This window comes from Amyelois transitella, chromosome 27 (genome assembly GCF_032362555.1).
Source record: "Amyelois transitella isolate CPQ chromosome 27, ilAmyTran1.1, whole genome shotgun sequence".
Lineage (NCBI taxonomy): Eukaryota > Metazoa > Arthropoda > Insecta > Lepidoptera > Pyralidae > Amyelois > Amyelois transitella.
Genome location: NC_083530.1, coordinates 1,612,952 through 1,630,979, shown reverse-complemented (window position 1 = coordinate 1,630,979; position 18,028 = coordinate 1,612,952). Strand labels below are relative to the sequence as shown.

Here is an 18,028-nt window from a genome sequence, read left to right as displayed (position 1 = left end):
TATCATTATCGTTATTCCAGGAATATAGCATGTCAACGCTAAAGAATAGCAATTTCAAGTTCCTTAACCGTTCTTGTCACATCGTATCCCTTCATCAGTGAAAGAAGAATCAATAACTGATGCAAACGAGTTATCATTATCGTTATGTGGCTACACGATAGCATTTAAACTTAGTCTTTATCCATTACTGCATAGGTAAGGTAGGCATAGCCAACAGTCTCGAAAAAGGCTGAAAGGCCACGTTTAGCTGGACGCCTTGATGATAGAATTGAGATTCAAATAGTGCCAGGCTGCAAGCTCATCGCCTAAAAAGGAATCCCCAAGTTTATTAGCCATTCCCTTAATTGTCTTTTACGATGTGCACGGGGAAGCAGCTGGTATACCAGGCCAACATGCTCATGGATATGGACTTATACCACGGTGGCAATTGCTATTTTTTTAATTTTGAATAGTTGGTAATCTCTACTTAATTGAACTCATTTAGGTTGTTTCGAGATAATCTTTAAATATGTATCTAGAAATCTAGGCTTGTCATTGTATTTTAATTTGAAACCTCAATAATTATTCCGTCTTCTGTCGCAATATACACATTGCAGTATGAACTAAGTGCATTACCCCATTTATACGAAGTCGGTTGCAGACTATGGGATAGTTTAGGAACTTTGGAGCAGTAATATAGTTTGGCTGAAACCGGTTTGGAGCGGTTTAAGCCGGATAGAAGTTGTTTTAATCTGCAACTACCCGCTTTGGATGTAACATTATCGTTATTAGTTTATAAATTTTATTCCTAATTTAAATTCAGTGTTGTCTCAATTTGAAATTAATTTATTATTCGATTTCAATTTCGAAAATGGAACGCCAATTAAAATCACGTCTATCAAATCGGAAACGTTGCATATCTCATTCTTCGCATTGTATTTTTGTATCGACACGTCTGATCTTTCAGTGTTTATCGAGTCCGTTTATCGATTTCCGCATATGACCCGTTGAAAGATGGCCGCTAATCGATTGCGGTCAAAATCAATTTTGATTCGTACTCGTACCCCCTTAAACCCCTTTTCAAACACGTATAAAATTAAATAATGTTTAATTAGTAAGTTATCCAGTTAATTGACTTTACAAATATTGAAAGATATAGTATAAAATCGTTCAAGTATAGTTTACTATTAAAACACCATAAAAACACAGATAATTCAAGGAACATTCATCAAAAGATTTTTTTTTTCTATTTCACCATTTTAACAGCCATTACTAAAAATATAACAAACATTTGTATCACTTAATTCTGAATGTTCATAAGTAAAAAACAAACGAAAAAATGCTTTATTTTATCACGTTAAACCCTCGCTTCGAATGCAAAAATTGACGGACTCTTGACACGAGTACAGTTACTATGCAAAATTGCCGAAATCTTCACGACCTACATACACAAAAACGCTTTGCAAATTCAAACCTTAAACATCATAATAAATAACTCAGTCAAATTATGCTAGATGAGAGAAGTTTTAAAGACTATTATTGTTTGAACAACAATCAACCTTCCGCTATGATTCGACCTCGTCTCTATCACGTTCAAGGTTCGAATCCAGGTTGGGGAACATTCTAATTTGTGCTCTATGCGTATGTGAATAAAGATCATTTCTAATCTAAACAGAAGAGTCGTGATGAAATTTTGAAATTACTGATGGGTTAGTTAGTGCAAATGAAAATTATGAAGGTTGACACTTTTAGTGGTTAATTCGCTTTGTTTGTGGTTTAATTTAAGAGAAATAGTTATGTTGAAGAATATAAATAGCTGAACGTGGCCATTCAGTGTCTTTTCAAGACTGTTGGCTCTGTCTACCCCGCAAGGTATATAGACGTGACCGTATGTATGTATGTACGAGTATGTAAGAAAAAATATTTGGTACACAATAACATATCAAGAACAGAAACATTAACCACCTATAACAACTTTTGTACCAAAATGGCCCCCCTCAGGATTTGTCGTGGTGTATATGACTCGTGAGTCTCAATTCGGAGCAAAGGGTGTGCATGGTCAATTGCCTATCTATACGGACAATTCGATAAATGTTTAAATTGATATCGAAATTAAAATACCTATCTCTTTTTTTTTACTTTTAATAATAATGTTCAATCTGATTATTTTCCTTGACGGCTTTCTTAACAGTTTGAAGCTTGGATTGGGGTTCACTTAATACAAAAAGACTTATAGATAGAATGCATACGTAACTTAGACTAAACCGTTTTTTTTTAAGTCTTTAATACATAATTGTGGCTAGATTTCGCAAATGTCACGCGAATGTCCTGTTGAAATACACTATTTTTAATGCGAATTAAAATAATTTTCGCAATAATAATTACATACATACATAAAATCACGCCTCTTTCCCGGAGGGGAAGGCAGAGACTACACCTTTCCACTTGGGGCGATCTTTGCATACTTCCTTCGCTTCATCCACATTCATAAAATTCAAAATCAAATTCAAAATTTTTATTCATTATTATAGGATACTATTATATCGCTTAATAATTGTCGTATGGTTTAACAACATTGGTTGACGTCAAATAAATTACTTAAAAACTAAGTTTACTGCCGCTTCCAAGGCGTCAGTGCAGAAGAAGCGGTAACAAACTGCACTGCAGCATTTTCTTCAACAACGTCAACTTCACAATATTAAATTATACTTAGAATACTTAGAATAGATTTATATTACATAATTCTCTTCATGCAAGCTCGGCGGTTTCGGGTACCCTCGACCTGACCCTTTACCAGGACGTCCTTAATTTGATCAAGATACGTTCGTCTAGGTCTTCCCACTCCGACCTTTCCCTCCACACTCTCCTTTATTTATTTTATATTTATTTTCAATTTTATTTTATAATCGATATAACACCAGATAATAAGTTTTCACCTTGGCGACGCCGAGCCGCTCCGAAGCTGGCCGAGTGTGGCCGAACACGCTTCCGCGGAACCTTGGCACGGGCGCCGGTGAACAGTGTTTGATTCACGTCGCGTTTAGAGAAATTATAATATATGTATAATGGTTTATTTGTTAGCATTTTATGCGGATGGGATCTCGGGGAAAGAATCAGAATCATCACTACATAGTATAAAACAAAGTCGCTATTTTAGTCTGTTTGTCTGTATGCTTAAATCTTTAAAATTACGCAACGGACTTTGATGCGGTTTTCTGTAACAGGTAGAGTGATTCAAGAGGAAGGTTTTTATGTATAATAATATTTATAATTTTGCACCCGTGCAAAGCCGGGGCGGGTCGCTAGTTTATTTAAAAGTTGAACAAGTCATAACATATAATCACGTCTATTTTCCTTGCGGGCGGACAGGGCCGACAGTTTTGAAAAGACTGAAAGGCCACGTTTAACTGTTTGATTCAATGATAGAATTAAGATTCGAATAGTGACAAGTTGCTAGCCCATCGCCTAAAAGAAGAATCCCAAGTGTATCAGTTCAGTAGTTTTTGAAAGAGTAACAAACATCTATATTATAAAGCTGAAGAGTTTGTTTGTTTGAACGCGCCAATCTCGGAAACTACTGGTTCGACTTGAAAAATTCTTTTTGTGTTGAATACCTAGACCATTTATCGAGGAAGTCTTTAGGCTATATGACATCACACTGCAACTATTAGGAGCGAAGAAATAATAGAAAATGTGAAAAAAAACGGGATAAATTATTCATCCTTGAGGGCTTCCATTGAGGACGTTATTTTGGGCGTCATTATGCCCAAAATAACTTTTCCACGCGGGCGAAGTCGCGGGCACAGCTAGTTTATAATATTAATAGGATTATGTTGTTTTACTCTTATGGTGCAATAAAGAGTTTTATCTATATATCTATCTTTCTATGTTTGCGCAAGAATTGTTAAAAGAAGTGCCGTGCGGTTCCCGGCACCAATACAAAAAAGAATAGGACCATTCCATCTCGTTCCCATGGATGTCGTAAAAGGCGACTTATAGGGATAGGCTTATAAAATTGCGATCCTTTTTTATGGACGATGGACTAGCAACATGTCACTATTTGGATCTCAATTCCATCATCAAGCCGAGCAGCTGAACGTGGCCATTCAGTCTTTTCGCGGGACTGTTGGCTCTGTCTACCCCGCAAGGGATATAGACGTGACCGTGTGTATGTATTGTTAAAAAAACAATGTCTTTCTCCATGCCCGCAGGCGGTCGACTGGTGGTCGGTCGGCGTTCTGACGTACGAACTCCTCACTGGCGCGTCGCCGTTCACAGTGGAAGGCGAGAAGAACACCCAGCAAGAGATCACCAAGCGGATAGTGAGATGCAGCTACCCGGTGCCGGCTGATGTCAGTGCGGAAGTGCAGGATTTCATTAAGAAGTGAGTGTTTTTGTCTGTCTGTTTGTTTTGTTTGTTTGTTTGTTTGTTGGTAATATGTTTTTTGGCGTGCCGTGTGGTACCCGGTACCGATAGAAAAGAATAGGACCGCTCCATCTCGTTGCCATGGATGTCGTGAAAGGCGACTAAGGGGTAGGCTTATAATATGGCCTATCAGTCTTTTCAAGACTGATAGGCCAAGGTTGGCTCTGTCTACCCCGCAAGGGATATAGACGTGATTATATCTTTTTTGCAAAGAAATTTACACAGTAACAAGAAAACAGTAAGTACATACTAGTTATAAAAGAAACAAATTAATCGAAATGGCGGAGTATTTTGTCGGAAATTATCGATTCGGAATACTGTTTGTGTCTTAATTCTATTATTTTAATTTTGTTTTGTTCAAGACTATTGGTTCTGTCTACCCTGCAAGGGATATAGACGTATTAAATATGATATGTTTTTATTTGTTCAACTTCATTTGACACTCCGAGGTAACTATGTACCATATTCAAGAATAATAAATAAATATAAACGGGACAAATTACCTTGTCTACCCCACAAGGGATATAGACGTGATTATACGTATGAATGTATCTCCGAACAGCTCCAAACAAAGTTCTGAAGAAGAATTTTCTATTTTCAACTTTTCCAAACACTACATACACCCTTGAGTCTTTATCTGATAAGTAAACCTCTTTCAGACTGCTGGTGAAAGACCCTCGTCGGAGACTTGGAGGCGGTGAAAACGACGCCGAAGAGCTGAAGAGGCACCCGTTCTTCCAGGTTTGATCCTCGTTCCAAGGTTGGGATGATCAGCTTCATTGCCATTGCCAAATCGGTCAAATGAAGATTACGAGTACCTAATCAATATTTCCATACTATGCTTGTGCAATTTGACAATATGTGCCGTGTGGTTCCCGGCACCAATGCAAAAAAGAATGCGATCACTCCATCTCTTTCCCATGGATGTCGTAAAAGGCGACTAAGGGATATTCTTATAAAATTGCGATCCTTTTTTGAGGCGATGGGTTAGCAACCTGTCACTATTTGGATCTCAATTCCATCATCAAGCCGAGCAACTGAACGGGGACATTCAGTCTTTTCAAAACTGTTGGCTCTGACTACCCCGTAAGGGATATAGACGTGATCATATGTATGTATGTATTCCAGACTATTCCTGAGGTTCAAAGTGCTGATGGATTGGTGACCGTTGGCTCTGTCTATCCCGCAAGGGTATATACCTACTCGGCTTAGACGTGATTATATGTATGTTTATGTTATGAGTTTATAATAATTAATGTCTTTTTTTTCCTTAACAGAATCTCGACTGGGAAGCGGTGGCCCGCCGTGAAATCCCAGCTCCTTTTGTGCCCCAGCTGTCTCACCCGACGGACACCAGCAACTTCGCCGATGAGTTCACTAGGATGCCGCCCACTGATTCGCCTGCGCAGGCGCCTAAGCATCACGACAAACTGTTTCTTGGTGAGTTATGCGCCTTTGGTACTTGGAGACCCGTTCTTTTCAGAGATTCAGGTTAAGAGCGTCTTTTTTGTATGAGGACTACCTTTTAGCTTATGTTATCCTGGTACGTTAATAGCAAATAGAATTGATGAGTTCACTAGAATTGCCGCCTACGGATGCGTTTGCGCCTAAGAATAGAATAATTTAATTTTCAAAATACATATACAAGGTATCATTTATAGACGTCTAAAAAATTAAATCTAATAATATCTACTACTGCCGCTTCCAAAGCGCATGTGCGAAGAAGAAGCGGCCGAACAAACTACACTGCAGCATTCGGCGGTAGGTTGGGCTCTTCTGCGCCATCGAATATTGCCGAGGCGATTGTAGTAAAAATATAGCTATTTCGCTTTTCATTACGACATGAAACGGGATAGAGATATATGATCAGCTTCTAATATATATGTACTTTATAAAATAGCAGAGACCCATCAACGCTACATTTATCACACATTTAAACAAAGTATACCTATTTCATAAATAATCTATTGCAAAACAAATAAATTAGCGTCTTATAAAAAAAAATAAAAAAATATATATGTACTTTTATTCTATTACAGGTTACTCTTACGTCGCACCAAGTATAATGTTCTCTGAAAACATTATATCCGATCATATATGGATGCAAGCTACCGGACAGAAGCATGATAAACTTAAAGGATGGGTCGCCAAGGTGAGTATTGTGAGCCATTATACATACATACATATGTCACGTCTATATCCCTTGCGGGGTAGACAGAGACAACGGTATTGAAAAGACTGATAGGCCACGTTCAGCTGTTTGGCTTTAAGATAGAATTGCGATTCAAATAGTGATGGGTTGCCGGCACATCGCCTTGAAAGAAGAATCCCAAGCTTATAAGCCCCTTCTATTAAGCTCCCTTAGTCGCCTTGTACGATAGCCATGGTAAAGAGACGGAGTGGTGCTATTATTTTTTCTATTGGTGCCCTAGAATTGAAATTCAAATACTGACAGGTTGCCAGCCTATCACCTAAGAGAAGAATCCCAAGTTTTTAAGCCTATTCCTTAGTCGCCTTTTACGACAGCCATGGTAAAGAGATGGATTGGTGTAATTATTTTTTCTATTGGTGCCCTAGAATTGAAATTCAAATACTGACAGGTTGCCAGCCTATCCCTTAGTCGCCTTTTACGACAGCCATGGTAGCAAGAGACGGGATTGGTGCTATTCTTTTTTACTTTTTAATTGGCGCCGCCGGGAACCGCACGGCACACGGTAATAACATTAATTTTAAATGCCATCAGGACTCGCCGTTCTTCCACAAGTACGCAGTGGATCTCAGCACACCTCTGCTAGGAGACGGCTCCTACTCTGTGTGCAGGAAGTGCATACACAGGGCTACCGGCAAGGAGTACGCTGTTAAGGTGATACATACATACGGTCACGTCTTGCGGGGTGGACAGAGACAACAGTCTTTAAAAGATTGAATGGCCACGTTCGGCTGTTTGGCTTAATGATAGAATTGAGATTCAAATAGTGACGGGTTGCTGGACCATCGCCTAAAAAAAGGATACCAAGTTTGTAAGCCTATCCCTTAGTCGCATTTTACGTTATCCATGGGAAAGAGATGGAGTGGTCCTATTCTTTTTTGTATTGGTGCCGGGAACCACACGGCAGAGGGTAGGTAATATATACATACATACACAAAATCACGTCTTTTTCCCGGAGGGGTAGGCGGAGACTGCATCTTTCCACTTGCCACGATCTCTGCATACTTCCTTCGCTTCATCCACATTCATAACTCTCTTCGTGTAAGCTCGACGGTTTCGGGTACTTTGACAAATGAAATCTTTGACATCGCGATTTAGATTCTCCGCTGCTATTGGTCTAGTTGAGCGCGTCAATTTCTTCGCGATGATTGACAGTAGTTTGTTTGATTGGATGTTGCGACGAGTGGCGTAGAGATGTCGCCACTGTGCACAAGATAATGGTGTACTTACATACATACATACATACATATGGTCACGTCTATATCCCTTGCGGGGTAGACAGAGCCAACAGTGTTGAAAAGACTGAAAGGCCACGTTCAGCAATTTGGCTTAATGTCAGAATTGAGATTCTAATAGTTACAGGTGTACTTATTGGATGTTGCGACGAGTGGCGTAGAGATGTCGCCACTGTGTACTTATGTATAAAATTGTTTCTAATAGTGACAGGTGTACTTACATATACAAAAATGTTAATTACAGATCATCTCAACGCAGAAGAAGGACGTGAAACAAGAGATTGAGTTGTTGAAGGCGTGCCAAGGGAGCCCTTTCATCATCACGCTGCATGAAGTCTTCCAGGATTCGGTGAGTGAAAAGCTATATACACTTGTAGCGGGAGCGATGATTCGGCTCGACCGCCACCAAAGGGAAGATCTCCCTGTAGCTGGTGTGACGCCTGGGGAACCGCGCGACAGACGGATGTCGTATCGGAGGTTGTATATATGCTCCAATCCGTGAAATCTTTGCTTGCGCGATTTAGGTTTTCCGCTGTTTATGACTGATAGCGTCGCGTGATTCTATTTTTATTTTTGTGACTTGTGGCGTATAGATTTCGCCACACACTCTTTTTCTGTTTCGAGTAATCTCTAGCATTATGTTAACATTATCAGTAATCTTTTCGAGTAAATTGGTTAATTGTCTGTGACAACCGGAGGTGAGGTCCCGGATTCGACTATGAAAAAAGAACATCTCTTAAAACAAGTCTCGAACGTACTTCGAGGCTAACTCGATCTGTGTTATTTGTTGTGTATATATTTTTATTTAGTAGGTCTGAGAATCGGCTAACATCTACCCCTAAGGGTTGTCCACACTTAACATTTTTTTTAACTAGAAATTACTTAAATATTATTTATATGGCAAAACAACGTTTGCCGGGACAGCTAGTTCTGATCTGAAAATTTCCACGAAGCCAAAAAAACGAAGGTTATACAATAACATCTTTTTATATCTTCCACAGGCGTTCACATACATAGTGACGGAACTGGCCACGGGCGGCGAATTGGCCTCGCATATTATCGGCGGCATGGAAGAGAGGCATTCCCTGAGGATATTGGCCCAGCTGGCATTGGCGGTGAGGCATATGCATGCTAACAGGATCGTGCATAGAGATCTCAAGCCAGAGGTGAGTTGTTTGTATTATATTAATAAAATTAAAATTTTGATACATACATAAAATCACGCCTCTTTCCCGGAGGGGTAGGCAGATACTACCTCTTTCCACTTGCCACGATCTCTGCATACTTACAGGTTTCGGGTACTCTTGACCTTACCCGTTACCAGGACGTCCTTAATTTGATCAAGATACGTGCGTCTAGGTCTTCCCACTCCGACCTTTCCTTGTATATCTGCTTCAAATTTTGATAATGGTCTCATTTCGAATATCACTTTATAATTGTTTATTTGTCTATTAAATCTGTACGTGTAGCAAATTTGATCGAAATCGGTTCATCAGTTTTTCAGTTTACTATACTTTTTGTAGTTTATAATATATGTATATCCAAAAATTCGTTAGTATTTGTATTTTTTATATATTTGTATTTTTGTATATAATATGTAGGATTTATACATACATATTTTCTTTTCCACTTTTTGTCAAAGTTCCGCCTACCCTTTTCCAATTCGTCAATAAGTTAAAAAAAAAAATACATTAAATTTAATTTTATTATAATTCCATTTGTCCCACAGAACATTCTACTGACAAGTAGTCGTCTGAGCGAGACTCGTGTCAAAGTAGTCGATTTTGGATTCGCGAAACGAGTGCCCGAGTGCGAGGAGAGACCTCCGCGAATGATGACCCCGTGTTTCAGGTTAGTTTATTATCATAAATCATATGAATATATCTAATATACTAATATTATAAAGCTATAGGAACTACTGGTTCGAATTGAAAAATTATTTTTGTGTTGAATAGACCATTTATCGAGGTAGCCTTTAGGCTATGTACCTATATAACATCACGCTGCAACTATAAGGAACAAAGAAATCTATACTAATATTATAAAGCTGAAGAGTTTGTTTATTTGTTTGTTTGTTTAAACGCGCTAATCTCAGAAACTACTGAACCGATTTGAATAATTCTTTCACTGTTAGATAGTCTATTTATCGAGGAAGGCTATAGGCTACATTTTATCCCGGATTTCCTACGGGAAACGTCAACAATGCAGGTGAAAGTTGAATGAGTCGGCCATCTGCGAGCTTTCCACGCGAACGCTGCGCAAACCAACAAAGATATAGTAAAACAATGTACTAAAGATGTGAAGTACTCATTTTTTGCCACAAAAAAGTCCGCGAGAGCATATATCTATCTCTTAAGGTTTACTTACAATAACCACTTTTATGTTCATTTTTTAAGATTATTTTTTCATTATAAACATGAGTTATTTTGAAACCAATTTTCTTTAATTCAGTATTAATCCTTATCCAAATAAATATGTTTATTACTTTCGGCTTTTCATGTAGACTAAAATTGCCATTTACAGTATATAAATCAGACGAATAGGTTTTGAGATATAGTCGTTATAAGCAATTTGCAGCGAAACATTTAATACGGCGAACCAGCGTTCTTTCTAATACGCGTGACCGCCTGACCTTTTATTTATTAAAATCGGACCAGTAGTTTTGGAGATATATGCTAACATTGGTTTGCACAAACAAACACACAAACGCACAACCTCTCACACTAAACGCATATATACGGTCTACGTTCGGTCGCGGGTAATGATGTGGGCCAAGTCGTCGCCAAGTCGCATAATAATTAGCAGCTATAATTGATAAAGCCGAGGAGGATGTTTGCAAAACTAAATATGATGCCCAAAATAACTATTCCACGCGGACGAAGTCGCGGGCACAGCTAGTAATGGAATATGTGAAAAAAACGGAGTAAGTTATTCATCCTTGAGGGCTTCCATGATGCCCAAAATAACTATTCCACGCGAACGAAGTCGCAGGCACAGCTAGTTAAATAATATATAAAAATGAAGCTACTATCCCACCACTAATAAATAATAATAATTAAAAAAAATTATACGGGACAAATTAAACACATCGAGTTAGTCTCGAAGTAAGTTCGACACTTGTGTTACGAGATACTAACTCGACGATACTAAATATTATACCAGACATATTATAGGCTAAAAACTTAGTTTTAAGTAATTTATTTGATTTCATAATTAATTTATTTGATTAGATAGATAGATTTATCTGATTAGATATAGAAATCTGTCCCGTGTTTATTTATTTTTTTTAGTATGTATACGTATAATGTTTTAATATCTCTAATTATTTTTCCAGTTTGCCGTACGCCGCGCCGGAAGTGGTGTCGCGCGCCCGGAGCTCCACCGCGCCGGGGTACACGCCCAAGGTCGACATGTGGAGTCTCGGAGTCATTTTTGTAAGTTTTCTACATACATACATGCATACATACATACATATATGCATACATACATACATGCATACATACATACATGCATACATACATATATGCATACATACATGCATACATACATACATACATACACCCACGCATACATACATGCATATATACATACACACACGCATTCATACATACACACACGCATCCATACATGCATACATACACACATGCATACATAATTACTTCTGTCACTTGCCATCACACTATTGTTGTATATATATTAACAGCATGTAAATTATTCCATTTGCAGTATTGCATGCTGAGTGGCAAAGCGCCATTCCAGCCGGCCAACAAGAAGGAGCCCGTGACAGCTTTCATGGATCGCATCAGAACCGGGACATTCACAATGGACGGTGAGTTATCTAAAAAATAAATATATGCAGGACAAATAACACAGATACTATATTTTATAATAAATACTTATATAGATAAACATCCAAGACCCAGGACAATCGGAAAAAGTTCATTTCTCATCACGCCCTGGCCGGGATTCGAGTAGTCCTATTTTTGTTTTGTATTGGTGCCGGGAACCACACGGCACACGATTTTTTCTCTCTCTCTTTCTTTAAATAAAAAACGATTCTCAATAGTTTATCAATTACACTAATATAACATTTTATACCTTCCCACATACATAGTACATAAAATCACGCCTCTTTCCTGGAGGGGTAGGCAATAGTTTATCAATTGACTTGACGGCCTCTGTGATTCAGCGGTACTACGCTTGTCTGTGACACCGGAGGTCCCGGGTTCGAATCCCGGTCAGGGCATGATGAGAAAAGAACTTTTTCTGATTGTCCTGGGTCTTGGATGTTTATCTATATAAGTATTTATTATAAAATATAGTATCGTTGAGTCAGTATCTCGTAACACAAGTTTAGAACTTACTTCGAGGCTAACTCAATCAGTGTAATTTGTCCTGTATATATATATATATATAATTCACTAACATAACATTGTATACCTTCCCCCTCCCCAGGTCCCGAGTGGTCGTCGGTGTCTCCGGAGAGCAAGCGCCTGGTGTCGGCGCTGCTGAGCGTGGAGCCCGCCAGGAGGCCTGGCCCTGCGCAGTTGCTGGCCGAGCTGGGCTGCTGCGAGGGCGACAGGGGCTTCAAGCTGGCGGTGAGTCATTGATGATGTTATATAGTAGTAATAGTCATCGTCATTGTGTTAAGTGGATCAAGCTGGCGTTGAGCTCAAATTCAATTGAAAAATTCAAAATTTTTATTCATTACTATAGGATACTATATATCGCTTAAGGGATAGGCTGACAAAGTTGGGATTCTTTTTTAGGCGATGGGCTAGCAACCTGTCACTATTTGAATCTCAATTCTATCATTAAGCCAAATAGCTGAACGTGGCCCATCAGTCTTTTCAAGACTGTTGGCTCTGTCTACCCCGCAAGGGATATAGACGTGACCATATGTATGTATGTATCAATAGTCATTAGTGGTCCGACCCGGCCCCGCGCAGCTGCTGGCCGAGCTGGGCTGCTGCGAGGGCGACAGGGGCTTCAAGCTGGCGGTGAGTGATGATGATGTTATATGTATATCAATAGTCATCGTCATTGTGTTAAGTGGATCAAGCTGGCGTTGAGCTCAAATTCAATTCAAAAATTCAAAATTTTTATTCATTACTATAGGATTTCTATATATCAATATCACTACATAGTATAAAACAAAGTCGCTATATCAGTCTGTTTGTATGTATGCTTAGATCTTTAAAATTACGCAATGGATTTTGATTTGGGCTTCAAGCTGGCGGTGAGTCATTGATGATGTTATATGCATCAACTAGAGGCCGCCCGCGACTTCGTCCGCATGGAAACCCTATCAATCCCGCGGGAACTCTGGGATAAAAATGTAGCCTATGTGTTATTCTGGGTCTTCAGCTACATACATACCAAATATCATGGTAATCGGTTCAGTAGTTTTTGCGTGAAAGAGTAACAAACATCCATACAAACTTTCGCCTTTATAATAGTATGTAGTAGGATAGTCATTAGTGGTCCGAGCTTGACATGATGACCAATTAAATGCACAACTGGCGGTGAGTCATTGATGATGTTATATGTATCAATAGTTGGCCAACTGTTAACTGTTGGCTCTGTCTACCCCGCAAGGGATGTAGACGTGACCATATGTATGTATGTATGTATGTATGTATCAATAGTCATTAGTGGTCCGACCCGGCCCCGCCCAGCTGCGGGCCGAGCTCAATGAGCGCAATTCAAAATTTTTATTCATTACTATAGGATACTATATATCGCTTAAGGGATAGGCTGACAAAGTTGGGATTCTTTTTTAGGCGATGGGCTAGCAACCTGTCACTATTTGAATCTCAATTCTATCATTAAGCCAAATAGCTGAACGTGGCCATTCAGTCTTTACAAGACTGTTGGCTCTGTCTACCCCGCAAGGGATATAGACGTGATCATATATAGTATGTATGTATCTCGAACAGTGTTTTCATTATTGAGAAACTTGTCACGTCATTTCATGGTGGCCTTGACAGTGAATGTGTTAAAAATACATAATACATACATATCTTCACGTCTTTATCCCTTGCGGGGTAGACAGAGCCAACAGTCTTGAAAAGACTGAATGACCACGTTCAACTGTTTGGCTTAATGATATTAAAAACTTGGGATTCTTTTAGGCGGCAGGCTAGCAACCTGTCACTTCTTTCACTTCTATACAATAAAGCGCACAATCCTTGAATAAAAACTTTAATTTAAAGATTGTGTGCTGTATTGTAAGTTTTCAGTTTCACACTCCGTAGTCTGTCTTTATTGAGTGTTTTTCTAGTTAAATTTTGTTGGTTTTCATCTTAACCATTTCACAATGATGACATCGTTCATTTTGAAAACTGTCGCATTTTTAACGGTCAAAATCTCTTCCTTTCCAGGACATGACCAAAGCGGACCTGTACAAGCGTCGCAGCAAGAACAAACAACGAAAATCCAGCGGTTCCGAACCCGGGACCTCCACCGAACAAGAAACCGACGAGCCCAAAGAGATCTCCCTAGCGGACACCATAAACAACCTCAAGAACAGAATGAACAAGAACTCCATAGAGAAGGATGTAGAACTAATCAAAGCTAACACACAAGACACTCCGGTCACAGAAAATAACGAGGCGACATTCGACGTTGAAGACATACCTTCCGTCAAACCTGTACAAAAGACATACGCCAAATCCAGATCGAAATTAGACGATTACATATACGTGGAAAGCAGTCAAGGCTTAGACGGCACCGAAGTTGCCTTCCCAAAATCGACGCGCAGCAAGAAATCCAAATCTCCCGTGCCAAGGAAACGGAGAAAAATCGAAAAAGTAGAAGTCAACGGCACTAGGGAACTGCGCAGCAGAGTCGACAAGGACAAGAGGAATCTGAGGAGCAGCAAAGAGAGGCCGACCAAAGAGTCAATTGAGAATGAGAAGATTACGAGAGTGACAAGGAAGAGGAAACACGAAGAGTTGTCCAAGCCCGTTTTGAGGGAGAAGGGGCAGAATGGTAGAGCGTCGATGAAAAGCACCGAAGCTGTGGCCGAAAGGAAGATTGCGCGCGCGAAAAAGAATAAACCCGAATTGACGATTGACACGGAATCGAATGTGCGAATGACGAGATCGAGGCGGCGTAGACTCGAAATCAGTCTGTCCCCGTCTCAAGTTAAGTCCGTCGTGCCGGCGTTCTCCTTCGAATCGGATCGCAGGAAGAATTCGGTAGAGAGCAATCGTTCGAATAGACAAAAGAAAACTAGGGTTACGAAAGCGAAAAAGCAACCGGTTAGAGCGACACGGTCTCGGGCGAATCGGAGGTGAAAAATTCACGTCTAAATGCGTTAGATGGCGCTAGTGTTGAGTTTTGGTGTTGCCCGTTGAATTGACAATGACCTGTTTGAGATGGTGCACTGGACTGAATCTGAAATGTTAATTAAATTTTATTAGTTATTTATGTTTTGTATAATATTAAGCTGGATGGACCTAAGTCCTCAGTACTCAAAGGACCTATTGCATAAATTACAGCAAATTCACATGTATCCAAAATTATTGCAACTAAAGACGACCTTATCACCTAGAAGCTATCTGGTCCAGGTAACTTTACGTACGAAAAAGTTAAGGAATTTTTTATTATTAAAAATCAAAGTAAAAACACCAAACAAACATTGAGCGTCTAAATTTAACGTGTATCGTCGTGGCCTCATCCAAATAAAAGTGACAGAATAGTGATGCAATAAAGGACACTTGCTCATTGCGTAGTGTAAAAGAAAAAAAAAGTTATTTATTCAAGATAATAAGTTATATGCGACCTCTTTGTCACGCGTACTACGACGCCGCATTCGATAAATCGACATTCAAATATCGAATTAATTTTTAATATATAGAATACTAAATTCAAATTTCGATCTAGGTATCTGAATATTGTAATATTTGTCGAAATATTAAAAAAGAAATTCAGATGTTTTTTTTTTGGTTGTCAGTAAAGAATGCCGCGTGTAGTAGAATAGAGGTCGCTTTAGCCCGTTCTAGTTGATTACAAGTTTTTATTTTTTAATTTGTTTATTTAATGTTACTATTATTTTTTAAGATACTTGAAGGCGCGTATTGATTTGTTGTCCTTTAAATTTTCATTGTATGAACGTTTCTACAGCAATTTGAGAATATGTTGTCTTTAAATATTGTTCTTAACAAAATCACACTGGTTTTTGTACAATTATGTAATGCAACCTATTGTTTCTTCTGCCTATTTTTCTCATATTTAGTAAATAAATGATTTTCAGTTCATAAACCCATTGATCAGATCCGCACGGTTAATTTGCAAAACTACGAAATTCAACACTCTGTAAAGATCTCTAAAATAAATCATGTCATCAAATAATTCTAACCACGAAGCCGTCTATAAAATCGAATCTTTTTCCAGGCACTGTCCGCCCTGTTATAAATGAAGACGCAGCTTTGTGTTAGTAAAATAATTTCAACATGCGCGCCTCTCATTACCATTAGTTCTAATAGAAAACCTTGACGTTAATTTAGACATAATTTTAGGTTATATATAATTAAATTCGGTGTGAATGCACTTAGGTAATTTAAAAATAAAACAATCTGTCGCATCTCCATTCGTGCTATCCTTGTCGCTCTTGTAGATAGGAAGAGGTGGAGAGTTAATTGTTTTAAATATCTCCAAAGAGGAATAGTTTTAGTGAGAATGTTACTATCAAATTTTTATTCTTAATTTTAGTTGTTTTTTTTTAACCTGTCATTTTTAATGATTTGTAAAAAGAATATTAGGGACTTGAATGTGGCGAATGAAATGTTATTATTGCTTCTTTTCGTAAAAAAAAAATAATATTTTGTAATAAGAAAATAAAATTGTCATGTTTTGAAAATTTGGTATGATTTTGCTTGGTTTATTTATAAATTTTTAAACAATTATTTTTTTCTTTTATTTTGTTCTTTCCAGCAGTTTTACCTTTTTTTTAATAATTGACGCTTTTAAATACGGTACATTTATATGTTACAAGAAAATGGTTGCGTAGGTATTTAGATACCGTTGGAAATATAATCAATCTGCACAAAATACTCGCATATAAGGTCAAAACGCGACGCTCATTTCTTTCTTATTGAATATTCTATTTGTGAAATTCGGTTTCTTTCTAACTGGCTTAATGTCTTTTCTGATATTTCAGAAAAGAATGACCACATTTTTCATTCATTTTGTATCTTCCTCATTTTTTACATTTGTTCCGAGTTGGTTATATTTTCACGATTGACATTGTAGTTCAACTTAGGTGCCGAACAAATTTTTTTTTTCATTCTTAAAAAAGTTTGGTATATATCCGCTTTACGCTAAACTAAATTGCTTTTTAACGATTACGCATTGCTCACTAAAAATATTCCTTAAATTGTCGCTTTAATTTAAATCTCTTTTTTTCATTTCTTTTGCGTGTATATTTGTTACACATTTGATAGTTTAAATGTGTGAATGTCTATTGCATATTTAGAAACTTCCACAGAGATATATATATATAAAATTATATATAAATGTAAATTTACGTATGGTAAAAGTGCCAAAAAAAATATCGGTTTCTTTTTTCTTTGTAGAAAAATAATTCTCTACACATATAGGTATGTTGTCTATGTATATAGGTATAAAATCTATTTGTTTCTCCCAAAATAATTTTCTTAATAAAACCTATAAAATGCGCTTTTGCCAAATATATATATATATATATAGTTTTTATAATTTCCTTGTGAATAATTTTCTATTGGATAGCGTTAGTACAAAATCGGTGGAAGAATATGATTTGTATGTTTTTTATATTATATAAAAATTACCTGATATTTCTTGTACGTTATAAGACGTGGATCAGTTAGTTACGGCGGGTTCCATATTACCTATAGATAATATAGAACTATCTACGTTCAGGATAGACAACCACGGATAAAAAAAAATGTGACGTTAACGCAGAAAGAAATTGGTGTTCTACAATTACGAACACGTACAATATGTTACGAAAACACTGTCCGATCCGCTATCCGAAATTGGTTAAAATGTACAAAAAAATATATAATAGTACATTTTAGACGGACTTACATTTTATTTTTTTGACGCTTGATTGGCGGCATATAGGTCCAACCGGGGCGGTGATAAAACATACTCACAAACTTTTGCATTTATAAAATTTATTATTAGATATAT

The 18,028-nt window shown here is 37.9% G+C and overlaps 1 protein-coding gene across 2 annotated transcripts in view; it reads left to right on the top strand.

The window, feature by feature from the left end:
* The window catches only part of LOC106142148 (ribosomal protein S6 kinase alpha-5), a 79,659-nt gene extending 62,898 nt beyond the window's left edge, over nucleotides 1-16,761 (top strand). For both annotated transcript variants that reach the window (XM_060952084.1, XM_060952085.1), the window contains exons 7-18: nucleotides 4,191-4,363; nucleotides 5,065-5,146; nucleotides 5,683-5,845; nucleotides 6,445-6,557; nucleotides 7,149-7,268; nucleotides 8,094-8,198; nucleotides 8,851-9,015; nucleotides 9,579-9,700; nucleotides 11,184-11,283; nucleotides 11,576-11,678; nucleotides 12,305-12,447; nucleotides 14,233-16,761. In XM_060952084.1, coding sequence (XP_060808067.1) covers nucleotides 4,191-4,363; nucleotides 5,065-5,146; nucleotides 5,683-5,845; nucleotides 6,445-6,557; nucleotides 7,149-7,268; nucleotides 8,094-8,198; nucleotides 8,851-9,015; nucleotides 9,579-9,700; nucleotides 11,184-11,283; nucleotides 11,576-11,678; nucleotides 12,305-12,447; nucleotides 14,233-15,150 — 2,307 coding nt within the window. In that variant the 3' untranslated portion in view covers nucleotides 15,151-16,761. The remainder of the gene's footprint in view (nucleotides 1-4,190; nucleotides 4,364-5,064; nucleotides 5,147-5,682; nucleotides 5,846-6,444; nucleotides 6,558-7,148; nucleotides 7,269-8,093; nucleotides 8,199-8,850; nucleotides 9,016-9,578; nucleotides 9,701-11,183; nucleotides 11,284-11,575; nucleotides 11,679-12,304; nucleotides 12,448-14,232) is intronic.
* Nucleotides 16,762-18,028: the final 1,267 nt, after the last annotated feature.